The sequence below is a fragment of the Bombus fervidus genome, chromosome 3, assembly GCF_041682495.2.
Source record: "Bombus fervidus isolate BK054 chromosome 3, iyBomFerv1, whole genome shotgun sequence".
NCBI classification, from domain to species: Eukaryota; Metazoa; Arthropoda; class Insecta; order Hymenoptera; family Apidae; genus Bombus; species Bombus fervidus.
The window spans coordinates 5,414,676-5,431,830 of NC_091519.1; the positions used below are offsets into that span (position 1 = coordinate 5,414,676).

Below are 17,155 nucleotides of genomic sequence, written 5' to 3' on the forward strand. Positions count from 1 at the left end.
AATAAAATCATTACCGCAAAATATAATTAATCACTTAAATAATTTTTAGACTTCTTTGTTTTTTAAGTAGCAAATGTTAGTCCTCGATACTTGGAAAAATTTAATTGTAATAAACCTACATTTTAGTCTATCTTTCGATGCCTGTTGCTTGTTTCTGTATAAACTGATAAGATCAACTAAGCGGAAAATAGTAATTTATGATTTAATGAATATACATGTATGTACTCGTATATACTATGCTATACTATATATCCTATGTACTCGTATAACTACAATGTACTTAAACGGCATCATAAACAATGAATAAGACACTCTTTTCTTTCAAATCATTCATAACAAAAATTTAGCCTACAGATAGCAAATAAGAGGACTTGTGAAAATGAATAATGTATTTGTCGAAGAGATGTCTCAAAATGTGTATAATAACGTCACTGCCCTTTGACTTACCTTCAGCATTGTCACGAACACTTTTGATGTAAGTTACAAAATCTTTTTTATAAGTAAGAATGTTAATACTTTTGAGAGTAATTCTATTATTATTCGATTACGTTCCAAGAGCTGTAAATTTTTTTATGGATTGTAATAATAAGAAAAGATGAAACAAAAAAAAGATATATAAATTTTCAACAATCTGTGATCAAGTATTCTCCTAATACACATCAAAAATAAAAAGTTAAAGGTATTCTCATAATATAAACAGAAAACATAGTATTCAAAAAGGAATCGTTCTTGCATATATGGCTAGGTATACAACATGCAAACACACTATGTATTCAGGATACATTGGAACTGTGAAATTTATTTACAAATAAGAGAGATTAACAGAAATACATATAGTAACGTTAGGACAATGTTTTTTTCTGGCACACTATGTTGTGATTTGACTCTTGACTATAAAAGAAAGAGTAGAAATAAAACAAATTCTTCGCTTAATTTTATATATATAAGTACTATACGGTTTTATTTTACGTAAAATTTGCGAAAACGAAATATTGATTATTCAACAAGGTATTGAACATATTACATACATAAGTTACTATTTGCTAACTCTGATTAGATACTATGTATTACTCGAAAGTATATTTTTGCTTTTCCATTGATAAATTTTAACATTTACTGCTTGCTCTATTTGAAAAATGCATTCTCATATCAAGAAAAACAAACAATTAGTACTTAATATTTAAAAAACAACGACAACGAGGAAATGAGTGTTTGTCTATACAATTATTAAAAAAATATCAAATTGTAAAGATTCACGTCCTGCTATTTTAACTAATGTCATTTAATATCATTTTAACTAATAAGTGATTCAACAATATTTTATTAAAAATATGATTTTCTAATTTTAAAGTAGACAATAAATAGGAAGAAACTCTTAACTTATCTTTCGCCTTCATAAAAATTGCAGAATTGTAATCGACAGTCCAATAAAATTTACAATTATATAGTTTCTCGATAATACTGTATAAACTAGTGTACGTAAAATAATATATATGTGCGCTGTAATAAGTATATCTGCGTGTACTCGCTGGTATCGTATGCCTGCGTACATATGTATATATGCGTATATTTATATCATGTGCGTGTAGCATGACTTTTAATACATACAGAAACTCTCTGCATATGTTATATATTCCTGGGTATATAAAATAAGCGATAATCCGATTGAAATTGTATTTCCATGATATTGCCAATGTATTTCTACTACATAAGTAATTTTATACAAATATCTGTATTATTCGTGTAATGTGAATATATCGTTGTTTCTGTTGCACCTATGCACTGTCAATTAAAAGTGATCGAATATTCAAATAGTACATATAATACAAACAACATCTGCAGGATCATTAGGAACAAATGACAGTCAATTGATCGAAAGTAAATGGTAAATAACGAGGGAATATTTTCATATTTGAGTTATAAATATTCATTCATGTTCAGAGGACGTGTTTCTCAGAGTGTTCACGGATGGAAACTTTCTTGCTAAGAACAGATTGTTCTTGGAGATTTTCCGTATCGGACATATTTTCGTTGATCAATGCCCTGAGAGCAGCTGCCCTGCGTTCTCTTTTTGCTTGTCTCTCTGCAAGCTCTTCCATTTCAGACTCAAGGTCGTTCAAACGAGCTTTGGTTTGCATAGCCCTTGTCGCAGCAGCATTAGCGGACACTGAACTTTCGTCCTCGTTAATTAATTTCGACCATTTCGTAAGCATTGGTTTACTCTCTTCTAATCGATCTGTTTCGTCAAACAGCTTCGAACGTCTTTTAAACGTAGTTTCTGCCTCTTCGCTAATTGATTTTATGTCTTGTAGATTTTTCCTTGAACTGAGAATACTATCAACTTGATCCTGTCCTTGACGTAGGCGTCGTGGTTTTCTTAATACAGCATCGACCTCATCCTCTAACCCGAACGTGGCCAGTTTCGCTTTCAGATGTTGCGTCGTCGCTACGACATCGTTGGCAAAATTTTCAGCGAATCGACGTCGACTGCGCTGGCCACGGCTGTCGTAGACAATATCCTCGTCTTCGGGGAACAAGTTGTCGGTAGTCAAAGAAGGTAGTGGCAATTGGGAGGCGCGAATGGAAGGATCTAATTCAAGGTCAAGGTCACGCCCAAAGGAAGTGTTGCGAGGACCAGAGAGGTCATGCGTGCCTGTAAAAACCGATATCTCAACATATGTACACTATTACACTTATACATATGTAGGTATGTATTATATTTGACTAATGAAAAAATAAATGTCATCTGAATTGAAACTCTCTTTAAAAGCCCATCATTTTACTGCAATGAAACCGCTTTTAGGTCGATGTAAGTACGCTGCCATTCGCTGCGTAATAGAATAAATAATCGACAAGTAGATATCGATAAACGGTTTAATTATAATTACGTTCAATTACGTTACAATTTATCGATTGCGGATTCATAGTTTGTTTCTATATTTACTCTTTTCTGATAAATAAGCTTGGTAACAAGAATTGTTACAGTTTCAAGTAACAACTTTCTAATGGGATATAAATGGGAAACAATTATTTATTAAAATATATACTTAGATAGAATCGGTATGTCAAATATTTGTTACTATGTTCGTATAAAAAATATTCAATGATTGAATTCGATATTTGTCTGGAGAGAGAGAACTACTTATATTTCATTTTATTTTATATCATATACTTAAATTGAGTGTTTCGTAAAATCTATTGATTTTCTCCTATTACATGCATATAAATTGACATAAAAAGATGGCAAAATCAAAAAATGAAGAACATAAATTAATATGAATGAATTTCAATAACATACGATATAAATACATTATAATGTGTAATCAATGCCTGTAATTAATGATAATGTTTTCATTGTCGGTAATAATGATATGTATAGTTCTTTTTAAATTTTGAATAATTTTTTTTTTAAATATCCGTAAACGAAACTGAAAATGTGATCTCGACATGCTCATAATGTAGGTTATTTATCATACATATCTATGTAATAAACACATATATTAGTTTGGTTCTATGTAATTTCACAATAGCATAAATAATGTTATTCCATTTCTGTAACAAGAATTGAAGTTAAACTAAATTAATATATTTTATCTTTAGCTTAAAATATATAAAGGAACAGAATACACGAGCAATTTAAAATTGAAAAAAATAGTAATTAATATTTTATTCATATGTGGAACCTAAGTGCTAAAAAATTAAGTTTCATTTTCTCACTTTTATACGAAGAAATAACGTTTAAATAACAGAAGTTCGTATCATGTCACAGGAGATAATAAATCACTAGACGTTGCAGCTTTATGTCACGATTTTATTTTATTTTATTATTAGGGCAAAGATTTTCTTACGATGACCCTCTATAGAGTAAAATTTTGTTGTGGCTGTAACAGTAGATGTATAGAACAGTACATTCGATTCATTTCACATCAGGACTTGGATCGGACATGCCACTCATTAATTACCAATATAATGAAAAATAATTCAGCATTTTCTTACTGACAATGAAAAGAGTTATTGACTACTACGGTTGTAATAGTTAAGGAGAAAGGGATTAGGATAAATTCACCCCTTAAAACCATTTTGGAAAACGACTGAAGATGTTACCGATGTCGCCTCGGCGGGCTGCGATCTCGTCAGCCAATGAAGTTCTTGGTTCAGAGAAAAGCGGTCGAGAACTGTATTTTCGATCCAAGTGGTCGACCATTGGCTTATAATATGATTCTCCTTTGTCATAGTTGCATCCATATACGCGTGTACGCGGCCTGCTAAGGATTGGCCTTGACATCTTGACAGAACTACTTCTTCGTTACCTGAAATTCCAAACATTTATCATAAATAAACTATTAAATAGCTAACGATTCTGTAAGCGTTCGCAAAGAGCACCTCTTTGCAGTAAAGTGACCTCTATACACCCTGACATATTTTGTGATGCGTATTTTTCGTAGACTTAAGAGTGTGACCATGGATACTGAGAGGAGAGGAGTAAATTATGGGTATGTGTGAAAGAACAAAGGAAATACATATACGAAGAGATAATAAACGTAATAAGGGTATGAGAAGAAATTTCAGAGGAATTTTGAAACGGTAAAAGGTTGAAGCAGGGCTGTTTATCGAGTCTCACGTTGTTCTCGATAGACGATTTTGATCTGGAAGAGGAAATTAAAAAAGTAAGTGTGGGAGGGATAACGATAGAAAAGGAGAGGTTTTGAATACTGGAATGATTTAATAATGGTGGCAGAAAGAGAGAGAGAGAGAGAGAGAGAGAGAGAGAGAGAGAGAGAGAGAGAGAGAGAGAGAAAGAAGATTTTGATATTTGGTAAAAGTAGAGAGAAAAATAGAAAAACAAAGTGAAAATGGAGGAAAGGACGCAATGGAAACTGTGGAAAATTTTACATGTCTGAAGAAGTATAACAAGACATGTTAGAAAAAATGTAAAAAGAGCAAATAAGGTGTTGGAGCAGATTTGGAGTATTAGTAAGAGACCGTTTTGTTTTTACGTGCAGGAATCCTCATAAACACCTTGCCACTTGTCTGGGAAGCGGCAGGGTAGTGTCGGACTTACCGACTAAAACCCTGCGGTGGCCAATCTGACGCTTAACAAGAGCGCCCGAGACCTCAAGTAAGAGGCTATTCAAAGATTATTTCAAGAGAAGAATATTTATTTGACCATTTTATGGTAGGGGATATACTATAGAAAGTAGAAATATTCGAATGGAAAGAGAGAGAAGAGCTGAAGAAGAAGAATTTATTTGCAGAATAAATTATGAAATGGTGCCTTAATTAGTATAGTGCTGAAAGATATTAAAATACAGAAAATTACAATCAGGACAGGTTTAAGAGCGATACATTTTGAGTTAATGTTAGATGAAAGAAAAGAGCATATGCTAGTTGAGGAATGTTTAAAAGAAAGAAGGGAAAAGGGCATAGAAACGAAGCAGAGTATCTGAATAAAAATTGTTATAGTCAATTGGGTATAGTACGAAAAAAGAATAAAGGAAAGAATATATATTAGCAATACTAATAAAGGGAACGAGGGGGAATAGAAAAAACTAGGCATAGATGCAGGATGTGATATAACATAATAAAGTTTAAGTACAATGAAGAAGACTAAAGAGAAAACACCACACTGACCTCACTAGAGAAATAAAATAAACAAACTCGAAGATGGTATCTCGTTGGAGTTAGCCATCCACATGTTAATTAGCAATAAAACTAGAAATTGTAAAGTACAAATTAAATAATAAAAAAAAAGTACAATGAGTTATACAAACACATACAGAGTATAGATAGATCGAGGTACCTGAAAAAAGAGACAGAAACAGGGAGACAAAGTTTGGGAAGGCAAGATGCGGAAATTTAGAGAAAGAAAATAATTATTAGAGGGAAGAAAAGAACAAGGCACGTAAAATATGTGAGCTAGAAATAGGATAGTTAAACTTTAAAACATATAGTGGAAGATTGTGTACGTATGAGCAGAACAAAATTAACGTTAGGGGAAACGTTAGGAAATAAAAGATTAGAGGTGATGGAAGGTAATGGGATGGTTGAGAAGCGTGGTACGATTAAGGAAAGATAACAAAAATGAGAAAATAAGCCAAAGGAATTACGTACATAGTTACAGGATTATACAATATTATGATCATATGTTATAATTTTAGCCTCAGTTCTAGTTTTTGATTTAATCTTAAGTTATCATAAGTATAGAAAGAGTGGGTGGATGAATAAGTATATAGTACTATAGTTATTGTAAACCAAGTCTATTTCTATTTCTTGACCGCCAAATCAAAATCAAATATCTATCTATCTATCTATCTATCTATCTATTATAAAATTTGGTAGCTTTGGTCAATTTGGCTTCTGGATCATTTTTTTTGTTTATTGTCTTTTTGTGTCTGGGCTGCCAATAGAATATAAAAAGTTTAGAAAGTCCTATACCTTTGCATATAAATAAGCGTTACTGAATTTTGATCTATATCCGACATTAAACTGATTTTATACCGAGTACGAATAAGACTAACTAAATCAAGTAGATCAAGGATATATTGTATATCAAAAACAAGTTTCATGAAAAGTGCGTTTTATACACTTTTCAATCAATTGAAAGCTAACTAAACTAAATTTCTTGATTACTTTCGCACGAACCATCGTTCGGTGACCATTTAATGACAATTTAAAAAAATAGTACATAAAGACACAAACATGAAATGTACAGTATTATTAGGTTCTCCGAAAAGTTTCTTTTGTTTTATAAGGAAATAATAGACGCACAATGTTTTTTGTTTTATATTAGTTTATTAAATTATGCACGAACATAATAATAGAAATAGAGCGAAATGGATCATACCTAATTCAATAAAATAATATAAAACAGAAATTGTTGTTCATCTATTATCACCTTATGAAATGAAAGAAACTTTTCGGACAACCTAATACATATATCGGGAAATGATAGCTGCTACTCTCAAGTAGCAAATAGGAAAATATTGGTTTACTAGATATTGGCTATTGGTTTTAATAAAATGAATAAAACACAATATTAATATAAAAATACTATGCTGTGCCTTATAAAGATTTTTATTTAATGCGAAATTTTTATAGATAATTACAGTAATCTATAATAATAAAGGATTCAAATTGGTCAAAACACGGACATTAATTCTACGATCGTGTGTCATAACATACACAATGTCTGTACCGATAGATTGGCGGATACCATAGTCATACTTGTCCATCGTCGCCGTTGCGTTATACGGATGTGTGATTGCTCGTCAAATTCTAATGCATTGCATTACTCCGAAGTTTAATGACACTGTATCAATATTGGATCTTGTTCTCTAATCAGGACAGTACATAGTAATTCTTGTATCGATGCAAGTCGCAACGAATCTACTCTTATAAGCCTCTCAGAAGCAAAACTGATTAACTCCACTTTTGTGGAATTTTCAATTTCATTATTCAGAAACATAATTACCGAGCAACTTGTTTAAAAAATGTATAAATTACTTCCATGAATTTATTTGTCTAAAGGAAACCGTATAAACAATCATAAATTCCAATGTGAGTTTTAAAAAATATCATTTGCAATGTTTTCATATTTTTTTTTTTACTTTTTAATATACAATTCGTATCATGAAGCCTCTGAATCAACATGTATGCAACATGTAGAACGCAACATTTAGCATATGCAGATTGCTTTAGAAGCCTACACTATACTTTGCTACAGTAGAAAGATATATATACACTACTGAACACAAGTACTTGGGTACTTGCTGCAAGCCAATTAAAACATTGATATTTTTATTATATCTTCAACATTATGATAGAAGAATGTTTCTCTACTGTTAACTATTTACTTTTTGCTATAACTGAAACTATATGTTCTGCTAAATTGAAACTGAAACGAGGATTATGTTTGGATTAATCAATTTCATATCTATCTCTAATATATAGCTCACACTTCATAAAATCTATATAAACTTTTAGAATGTGGTTCGAAACACGTGTTCTAATTGTTGTAACAATAAGAGTCAATGATGAAGAGATACATTTAAAGTCACTTAACTTAGGTATTTCCATAAAAGCAATTTTCATTTACTTTCAATTATTGCTTTTTTATTTAAGAACCAAAAGAGACAGCTGCAAAATTCAAGGCGTGTATTACTTAGAAATATATCCTTTACGATGTAGATATGTATGTGAAAAGAAAAATGATCCGCGTTGTATAAGTTTTGATCAACTTTTATCGTTTACATAAATAAATTTTTACCCTATTTTACTATATTTCTTTTTTACTATTTCCGAGATAAACATTTAAATAAATTGCGTGCTGAAAATTACAATATAAATTTATATTTTTAGTTACGCAGTTATCTTTTTACTTATATGGTTTTTTAGATAAAAATAAACTCTTCAATTGCCTGCGAGTATGTACTACTCTGTATTTATTGTAGTATGTATATGTATATGTATATGTATGTAGTATAGTATGTATAAGCATATTATTCTAATGCTTCACTTTTCATTTTTTGATTGTTTTTAACAGACTTTTCACTGAAAAAGCGTTTCATATAATGCTTGTTAATTTTACTGCCATAATGTCAAGAAAAAGGCAAATACACATTTTGTTTTGAGTTTACATACAGAATTTATTAATACTTTTCTGATATTTCAGTTTGTACGTGTAGAGTCAGTGACAAAAAGATTTGGACATTGTACAATTTTAATTTCTAAGCTCTATATTTTCAGTAAATGTATAAGGACCAACAAAAACATATTACATCATGTTACATTATGCTATTATTAGTTATTATTTATTCTTGTCTAAATATTAAAATAAGCACTAAAAAAAAAAAAAAAAAATGAATTTTTATGTCAGAAAAAGTTTCAGACTCTAATACTAACTATACATGTAAAATTAAAGAACAATCAGATGATACATATAAAACTAAAACCAATAGTGATTTTCACTAAAGTTTAGTATTTAGCTGGGTATGTTATATGCTTGATAATATGGTATTTTGTGATAGTGAAAATAAGTTTTTTAAAATAATCAATACTGCTTTGTTTCCTTCTTTTTTTAAACGTTTTTAAATTGTTTTTTAACGTATCCGTTATTTCACGAATTGACCTTTTCTGTTCGTAGTGAAATATTACTAAATATCGTATTTCAAAACTTGTATATTCCCTTTTGCTATTCATTCTGAATAAATGAGTAACGAAACTAATGCACATTTGCAATCCGATGTGCTCACACTTGCTTTTCTTTACTGAGAAATTTCTGAATGGATATTTTGTGTCTGGAACTTTTTGTGACATTGAAATTCGCTCTATTTCAATATTTCTTTTAAAATTTAGACAACAATAAATAATAACTCAAAAACTCTTTTTCTGCTATTATCTATTTAGTATAGTGTAACATAATGTAATACATTTTTATTGGTCCTTGTACATTTACTGAAAATATAAAACTTAGAAATTAAAATTGCACAATGTCCAAATGTTTTTGTGACTGATTGTCTTTGAAATCTAGTAACGCCTCTGTCTTTACTTACTACGCAAAATACTGAATACTGATACAATACAGTACATAATATTGATATTATGACTCTAGCGTGTTGCCGTTTATATTATTCGTTTATTTCAATTTTTATTGTTAAGTCAAATTTGTTTACCATTCACTTTCCAGTGAACTTCTTCATTTAATGAAATATAGTAAACAAATTTATCTTATTCAAAGAAAAATATAAAATTAAATATAAAAAATGGTAATAAAAAATAATTAAAAATAATTAAAATTTCATTAAAAATAAACAAATATTTATATAAAGATTATTTTACGTATATTTTAAAACAAATTCTCGAAACCTGTTGTTTTTATGAATAGAGATAATAAGTGACAAAAGATCTCATATTGTAACATAATCTGAGCTATGGAAATTGGAGGGTTAATATTGCGCAAAAGATGTAAAAAAAGTAAGAAGAGAATAGTGAGAATGGGATACTTTTTTGAATTGTAAAAACAACAAAAATTGTTCAGTTAATGGAATATTAAACAAATATACACTATACCTAAGTATCAAAATCTGAGACACAAATACTTTTGTATTTCTATTGTATAATCTTAAATTAAGATACAATACGTTATACGTATACATGGCAGGTTGCCAGATCATTTCATTTTGACGTATAATTTTCCAGTTGGCAATGTATAACAGCGTCACATCATTAAATAGTTGGAAATGTGTAATTAGACGTTAAACCAAAAAACTATTTTCATCAAACTAAACTATAAAACGAATAGGCTCTGTTGAAAAACACTAGAAAGGAATTTCCCAATTATTTTATTCTAAGTATGTATTTCACCATTTGCATTATATTCTGAAAATAACTTTTTCGGAAAAGCGAAGTAAAAAATGTTAAAAATGTTTTTGTAATATCACTTAACTACAAATAACATATTACTGATTAGTTGGAGATAATGATAATTTCGAATTGAAGTTGTTTTTGTTATTTAATCTTTTCATTTTAAACAAATTTTCAATGGAAAATATATGAAATACTAAATTCCTCGTGTAATGTTGCTATAGAGTTTCTAGCATGAGTAACCAGTAAATTGGAACAAGAGAGCAACTATAAGTTGGTCAAAAATAGACCATGTCTAATTTGGTGTCCGTGAACTGAACTGGCACATAGTACTCTCAAGTCCCGGACGACCGCCTTCAATTACGAAGTATGTCTGACCCTATTGTTTTTTTCAGATTCATCCTTTTTATTCTTATTATTCTCTCGATTTATTTATTTCTATATTTTTCTTCCTCTAATTCAATCATTTCGTTTCTGTTTTACATAAGAACCAGCAAGAAATATAATATTTCCGCTTTCGTAAGTATATTTCACTTACTTTCAAACCAATTAAAGTGATAGGATATATACTGTACTTACAGCTCGATACTAAGATATTGATTTTTTATGTCAAATATTCAATTCCTATATTGATTCAACAATACAAATAAACGTAAATTCATACACAACTAGATATTATCTAAAATCAATGATTACTTCTGAGGCATATATGTTCTGTTATGTTGTAAAAGATAAATCGCTATGATCAAAATTTTAATTCAAAGTATATTTTAAATAAGATATATTTAATATGTATTTGAAATATAAATTGGTGTTATAGAGTATTATGGCAATAATATATATGATATAGAAGTATTTATATGTATACATATGATACTATATTTTCATATATTATATCTGAAAACATTGAGTTATTGAAATGTACGAATGGTGCAATGAATACTTACTTACCTATATTACTATCTTTACTTATTATTGTATCTAATAATTGTAGTACATACTTTTTTTAAATTTATATGCTTCAAGTTCTATCACATACTGTTAATTTATATTTATTGGAATAAATATTTAATTATCACAATATATATAATGTATCAAATCTAAAATATTTATTCTGAAAAGATAGATATAATACATAACTAAAAACATTTCTAATTCAATTTTTGCAACATTAAAATAGCTTGATCTATCATGATCAGGAGTAGTTTGTAGTGGTTTATAATAATGATATACATCAATTATTTTATTATATATTTATAATGTTATATATTTTTAAATATGTTATACATTCATATTTTATAATATGGAAGATATATTTTCCCTTAATCTCTTTAAGAATCGTTTTCTTTCTTTGCTCATATTCTAAGCTTTCAAAAAAAAATTACGTACTATGAATAGTATATTATGTATATATATTAATATAAAATCACAATGAAATTTCTGAAAAACTTAAAGTTAAATATAAGATGTATACACGCATAAACCAAGTTATTATAATCGATGCAGTTCAAACGCAATTGTAGTATTACAAGATTTTGATATACAACGAATAAAAAAGAGATATAAAATTAGATATGATTCAATTAACTTGTGTTTACAAATGTTTATTTTACATTGTTTCTATGTAATTACTATTTAAGTATACAAAATGTGAAAATCAGTATTAAAAATTTCGTAATTTGTAACATTTACGTAATGTTATAGAAACAACATAAACAAGTAGGCTTCAACTACACAGGTAGTCAAACTAGTCAAAATAGACTTAAACTAGAGTTATACAAAATAACTATCACAAATAGATAACACGATGTATGTTTTCGAAAAACACTCCTTTCCCATTTACAACAAAACAGAACATGAGGTTCTTGATAATTTATTAAAACATGTATAAGAAACAAAAATCAAAAATGCTATATTATGTGAATAGCAACTACAACATACAAAATTAAACTAAAAATTAACTAAATTTTTTTCTAATACAACCAAGTATGAAACATTATATTTCAATTTCCTAAAAACTAACTGATATAATATTTTTCTGATCTGTTCTCATAACAAATCTACCCATATATATTCGATATGAGAAATACAGCAACATCTGTCTATAATTTCCCTCCCAAGTAAAAATTGAATACTTCACTCAATTTTTTATTTTATTACCTCGATAATATTAAGTTGCGTAACGTATTATAATTATTTAAATTTAGTATAGCAATCACCAAAAAAGTTATGAGGAAATTAATGTTATTGAGTCAATTATTTAAACTAAACAAAAGTTTTACACGTTATGTCTATTTAAAAAATTTTACCTATTTTCGAGAATATATCATGTTTTGAAGGATATAAGTAATATACCTACTTGTAATTTTAACGTGAAATTTATTGTCGTTTTTGTATGTAGTTATTAATATTTACGGTTTTACATATATTAAAAAAATACAATTTTTATTTTCCAACTCTGTGCGACAAAATAAAATTGACTTGTCAATGAAGCTTAATAATGTTTATAATTATCAGCGGGCAATTACCAATTAAAGAAATATAAATTTAATATAAAATTAAGTATCTTATGCACAACAAAGCTACTTAAATTATATTTTGTTATGTTAAAAAGAACATTAAAACATTTATGAAATGAGAAAAATAGTAAACATTTTAAAAATGTTTATCGACGTGTAATAACTATAGAAATTTTCGTATTTTTATTTTTATTATTATTTTTATCATCAATATTACTTTTATCATTATCTTGTTAATATTATTAGTACGATTGTTGTCATTGTCATTAATATTTTGTTATTTAATAATTTTAATAATTTTGTTATCATTCACATCGTAACTAACATAAGTCTTATAAAGGCATAATTATTTATTAAATTATGATGCATTTTTTTATGAAGTTTAATTTGAAACGAAGAGTAGGTACATACCTAAATAAGTACATACATGTATTCACTAGTGAGAGTGCGTTCGTTAACACGTTACGTAAGAACTACCAAATTTAGCTTGCAGACATAGTTTTAAAATAATGATATCGATTCCAAAATCATTTCAATCGAATCATTTTTTTATAATTTGCAACAAAAATAAGTATTTCAGATTTATTAACGACTTTCTATTTCAACCATTATTGTTTATATTTCAAAAACCTTTATTATGCATAATGCGGTTTTTAAGCGTAATTGAAATAACTAAGTGTAATCAGATGTTAGTCATAATATACAATTATTTAAAATGCCAAAACGAATTTCTTAAACATTTAAAAAAATATAATAAGTAATTCGAATTATTATAAAAATGTATAAATATAACTAAATTAAATATTTTTTAATTTTTGATCAAATTTATTTAGCGTAAAATAGGTATCATAATAAAATTAAAAAATCGTGGAAATTGTGAAATTTGATAAACAACAGAGATAAATGAAAATTAGGCTAATAAAAAAAGATCAGAAGAGTGTAATAATAGAGAGCAACGTTTCTATTTTATACGTGTCTTATGGTTATAACTTTCATCAGGCCCAAAAAAACAAAGTTTTAAGATAGATTAATATAGTATATTTACATCCAAGTTAATACTAGCAATGTAGGTATTATAATATTGTCATTATTACCCTATCCGCGATTTTTAACTGAACACTTTTCACGAATGACAGTGTACTAAATGCATTCAATGGTACTCGAATAAATCAATTTAATTTATACATATGTATATTCTAATAAGCATCACACAAGCATACATAAGTACAAAAAAAGTATGGCATTATAAAATTATAATATTTTGTACCTGAACTTACAGAGTATCCTATAAGACGTTATTTGCTCGGAAGTAGCGACACGACTCTCGCAGACGTTGTTACGTTCGTTATTTCCCACTCCTTTCAAGATCCTACCCCTTCCCCTTTATTCTGTTTCATTCGTCTAATATGTATTTCTCACTAATTTACTTGTACTTGATAAAAGTATATATCAATCATTTTTTATCTTTATTAAATATCTACTTTCATAATATTTGATCATCTTATTACGTAATCTGAATTTAATAACAAGTACATACAACGATCAAATATTTTTTATACATGTGTATTAGTTAATATCAATTATAAAAATGAATGTAAAATTTAAAATAGAATCATACGATATAATCAGTAAAACATTAAACACATCCATCTAAGCATATTTGCGTTATTTTGAATAATACGAAAAATGGCTTCCAAAAATATTACGTGCCATTCAAAGTGTAGCATCGTCAACATTATTTTTATTAACAAAACTACTGATCCAAGTCATTTTAGCTTGAGGCATTTTACACCCAAAACTGCACATTATAAAAGAATTTGCTCATGTTAAGTACATAACACTAACAATAAGATGATATGAGGTTATAGTACATAGTACATATAATAAGTATACATACTTGATAGGTGTATTATATATACATATATAGACACATACTTTTATGGCACGCTTTTATGTATCTTCTAGAATTAGTGCATGACTAATACTAAACATATATACATGTATTTGAAATCTAATGCGTGGTATTTTACACGTTTTCTATTACCAATGTATGACACATATGTTTATGTATTGTGATAGCGAGTATATAGTATTGAACAACTATTAATAATCGTACATGTATTGTAGAACTTCCAAGCAGAGTAATGTTGTAAATTGTGTATATATTTATATATACGTTTCAGAGAAAATCACAATTTTATTTTAAGAAGTGCAAAGGTAATTTATTCATCTAACCTCCTAGAATTTCATGTTGAACTTTATCTAATTCTATATTTATATTTCTGTAACTTAATTCACCTAACTTATTGGCTATTTATTATTAGTCATAGTAAAGTCAATATGCGTTTTACCTAAAGAGTTATATGCATTAAACCACCCAGTCAAATTAGTCGTTTACTCAATATTAAATAATATCTGAAATTTTCTTGCGCGATGATGATATCGATAGATTGTATTACCTATATACTTCTTATATCATATATATCGTATATATATATACGAATCCCATATATTTTTCACTCAAGATTTCTTGGACGGATTTTGTAAACAATTTGTAAACAATTTGTAAACAAAGGTGTCGAAAACAGGATTTTGTATATAACAACGAGCCTAATAATCGGATCACAATAAAAATTGTATTTTTAGATAAAACAAGTTTCGAATAAAAATTGTATTAAAAACATCTATCAAATGTGACGTCACGCGTTAGCATTGATTAATTCGTTGAGCCATAAATAAATAAGAACCATCCAAAATCGTACTATTTTCAGTTGTTAATTATTCATGTGAAATTGAATATGCAAAGTTGAATCTTTGTGAAAATGTAGCATTTTTTTATTCGTAAAAAGTGTGCAAAATTTCGCCAATATTTCACCCAATATTTATTAGTTTCTGTAAAAAGATATTTGGCAACTAAAAGACGTCTTCGTAGAACTTAATTTCTACAATTTCCGGAAATTATGCTTAATAAATAAATTGATTTCAGAATAGGAATTTATATTTGTTCATATTTAATTTTTCGTTTTCGTCATTAATTTACTGTGGATCATAATCATTAACATTACCTCTATATATTTTTATAACAAATATTAACAAAGATAGAATTGTAATTTTACTATTAAATAATTAAAGATTTTTAGTAATTGTTATTATAATTATGCATTTATTTTGGTCTGTATCATTGAATTCTAATAATTTTTACTTTTTTAATATAAATATTAATGATAAATGTTATATTATTTATACTATAAACGTATCTCATTAATGTTAATATACTTATAAACAGTAAAATGATGTACAGTTTTTGACGCCATTGTTTAAAATAGTTTACGATTAAAAAATCGATTTGTTTCGAGTTGTACATGATAGTGCAACTCTTCCAGAATAGAAAAAGCCCCCATCAGTTGCTGTACGACTTCCGAAAATTGTAGAAATTAAGTTCTACAAAGACGCCTTTTTAATTGTTAAACAGCTTTTTGTAAAAGTTAATAAACATTTGGGGATGAAATCTTACACACTTTTTACAAATGAAAAAGCTACATTTTCACAAAGTTTCAACTTTGCATACTCACTCATTTCACATAATACATGATTGAAAATAATGTGATTTTGGATGGTTTTCATTTATTTGCGGCTCAAGGAATTAACCAATCATAACATCTCATTCGATAAATACTTTTAATACATACAGCTCTTATTGCTAACTTTTGGCACGTTGTTATATGCTAAACTTATTCGTTAACTTTTGTTTACAAAATCCGTGCAACAAATCTCGAATGACAAATATATAGGATTCCTTCCTGAACATGATTTTGATAAGTTCACGCAAGAAAATCTCAGATACCATTTAATGTTAAATTTGGCTTTTGAGACTAATTTGACTGAATTAAAAGCTCTATTCCTACATACTAGTATCGTGTCAATACATTGTTCATTCAATGTCAGCTTTGCATCAATAACATCATATTATCAGGTGTATAAAAATCGTAAACATGACTATTTATATCTTTCAATCAGAAACTACAGTTATGGATAAGTGCGTATTAGTATGAATTCGGTATTTGCATATTTTTGACTAATTATGTAAATGAATTCACGAAGATAATGTTATAGACAGGTATTTCTTGTTTAAAAAATTATTAGAAATAAAAAAGTTACAAACAATTAAAAATTTTTTTACCGACGAACGCGTGACGTCATAATATTACTGCATCGTCTATAACAGCGCTACAAACCAAGGAAGAAATTTCCTCTCTGAATAGAGTAACATGAAT

At 28.0% G+C, this 17,155-nt stretch overlaps 1 protein-coding gene across 2 annotated transcripts; it reads right to left on the minus strand.

The window, feature by feature from the left end:
• Positions 1-772: 772 nt before the first annotated feature.
• On the minus strand, positions 773-14,293 carry LOC139998354 (uncharacterized). 2 transcript variants are annotated; one of them, XM_072022769.1, is made up of 3 exons: positions 14,159-14,293; positions 4,105-4,310; positions 773-2,653 (listed from the first exon to the last, which is right to left on the minus strand). In XM_072022769.1, exons 2-3 carry the CDS (start codon positions 4,283-4,285, stop codon positions 1,938-1,940), a joined length of 897 nt encoding a protein of 298 aa, XP_071878870.1. In that variant the 5' UTR covers positions 4,286-4,310; positions 14,159-14,293; the 3' UTR covers positions 773-1,937. The 2 variants fall into 2 exon arrangements, with proteins under 2 accessions (XP_071878870.1, XP_071878869.1); XM_072022768.1 differs by having other exon boundaries at positions 14,149-14,279.
• Between the last annotated feature and the right edge of the window lie 2,862 nt (positions 14,294-17,155).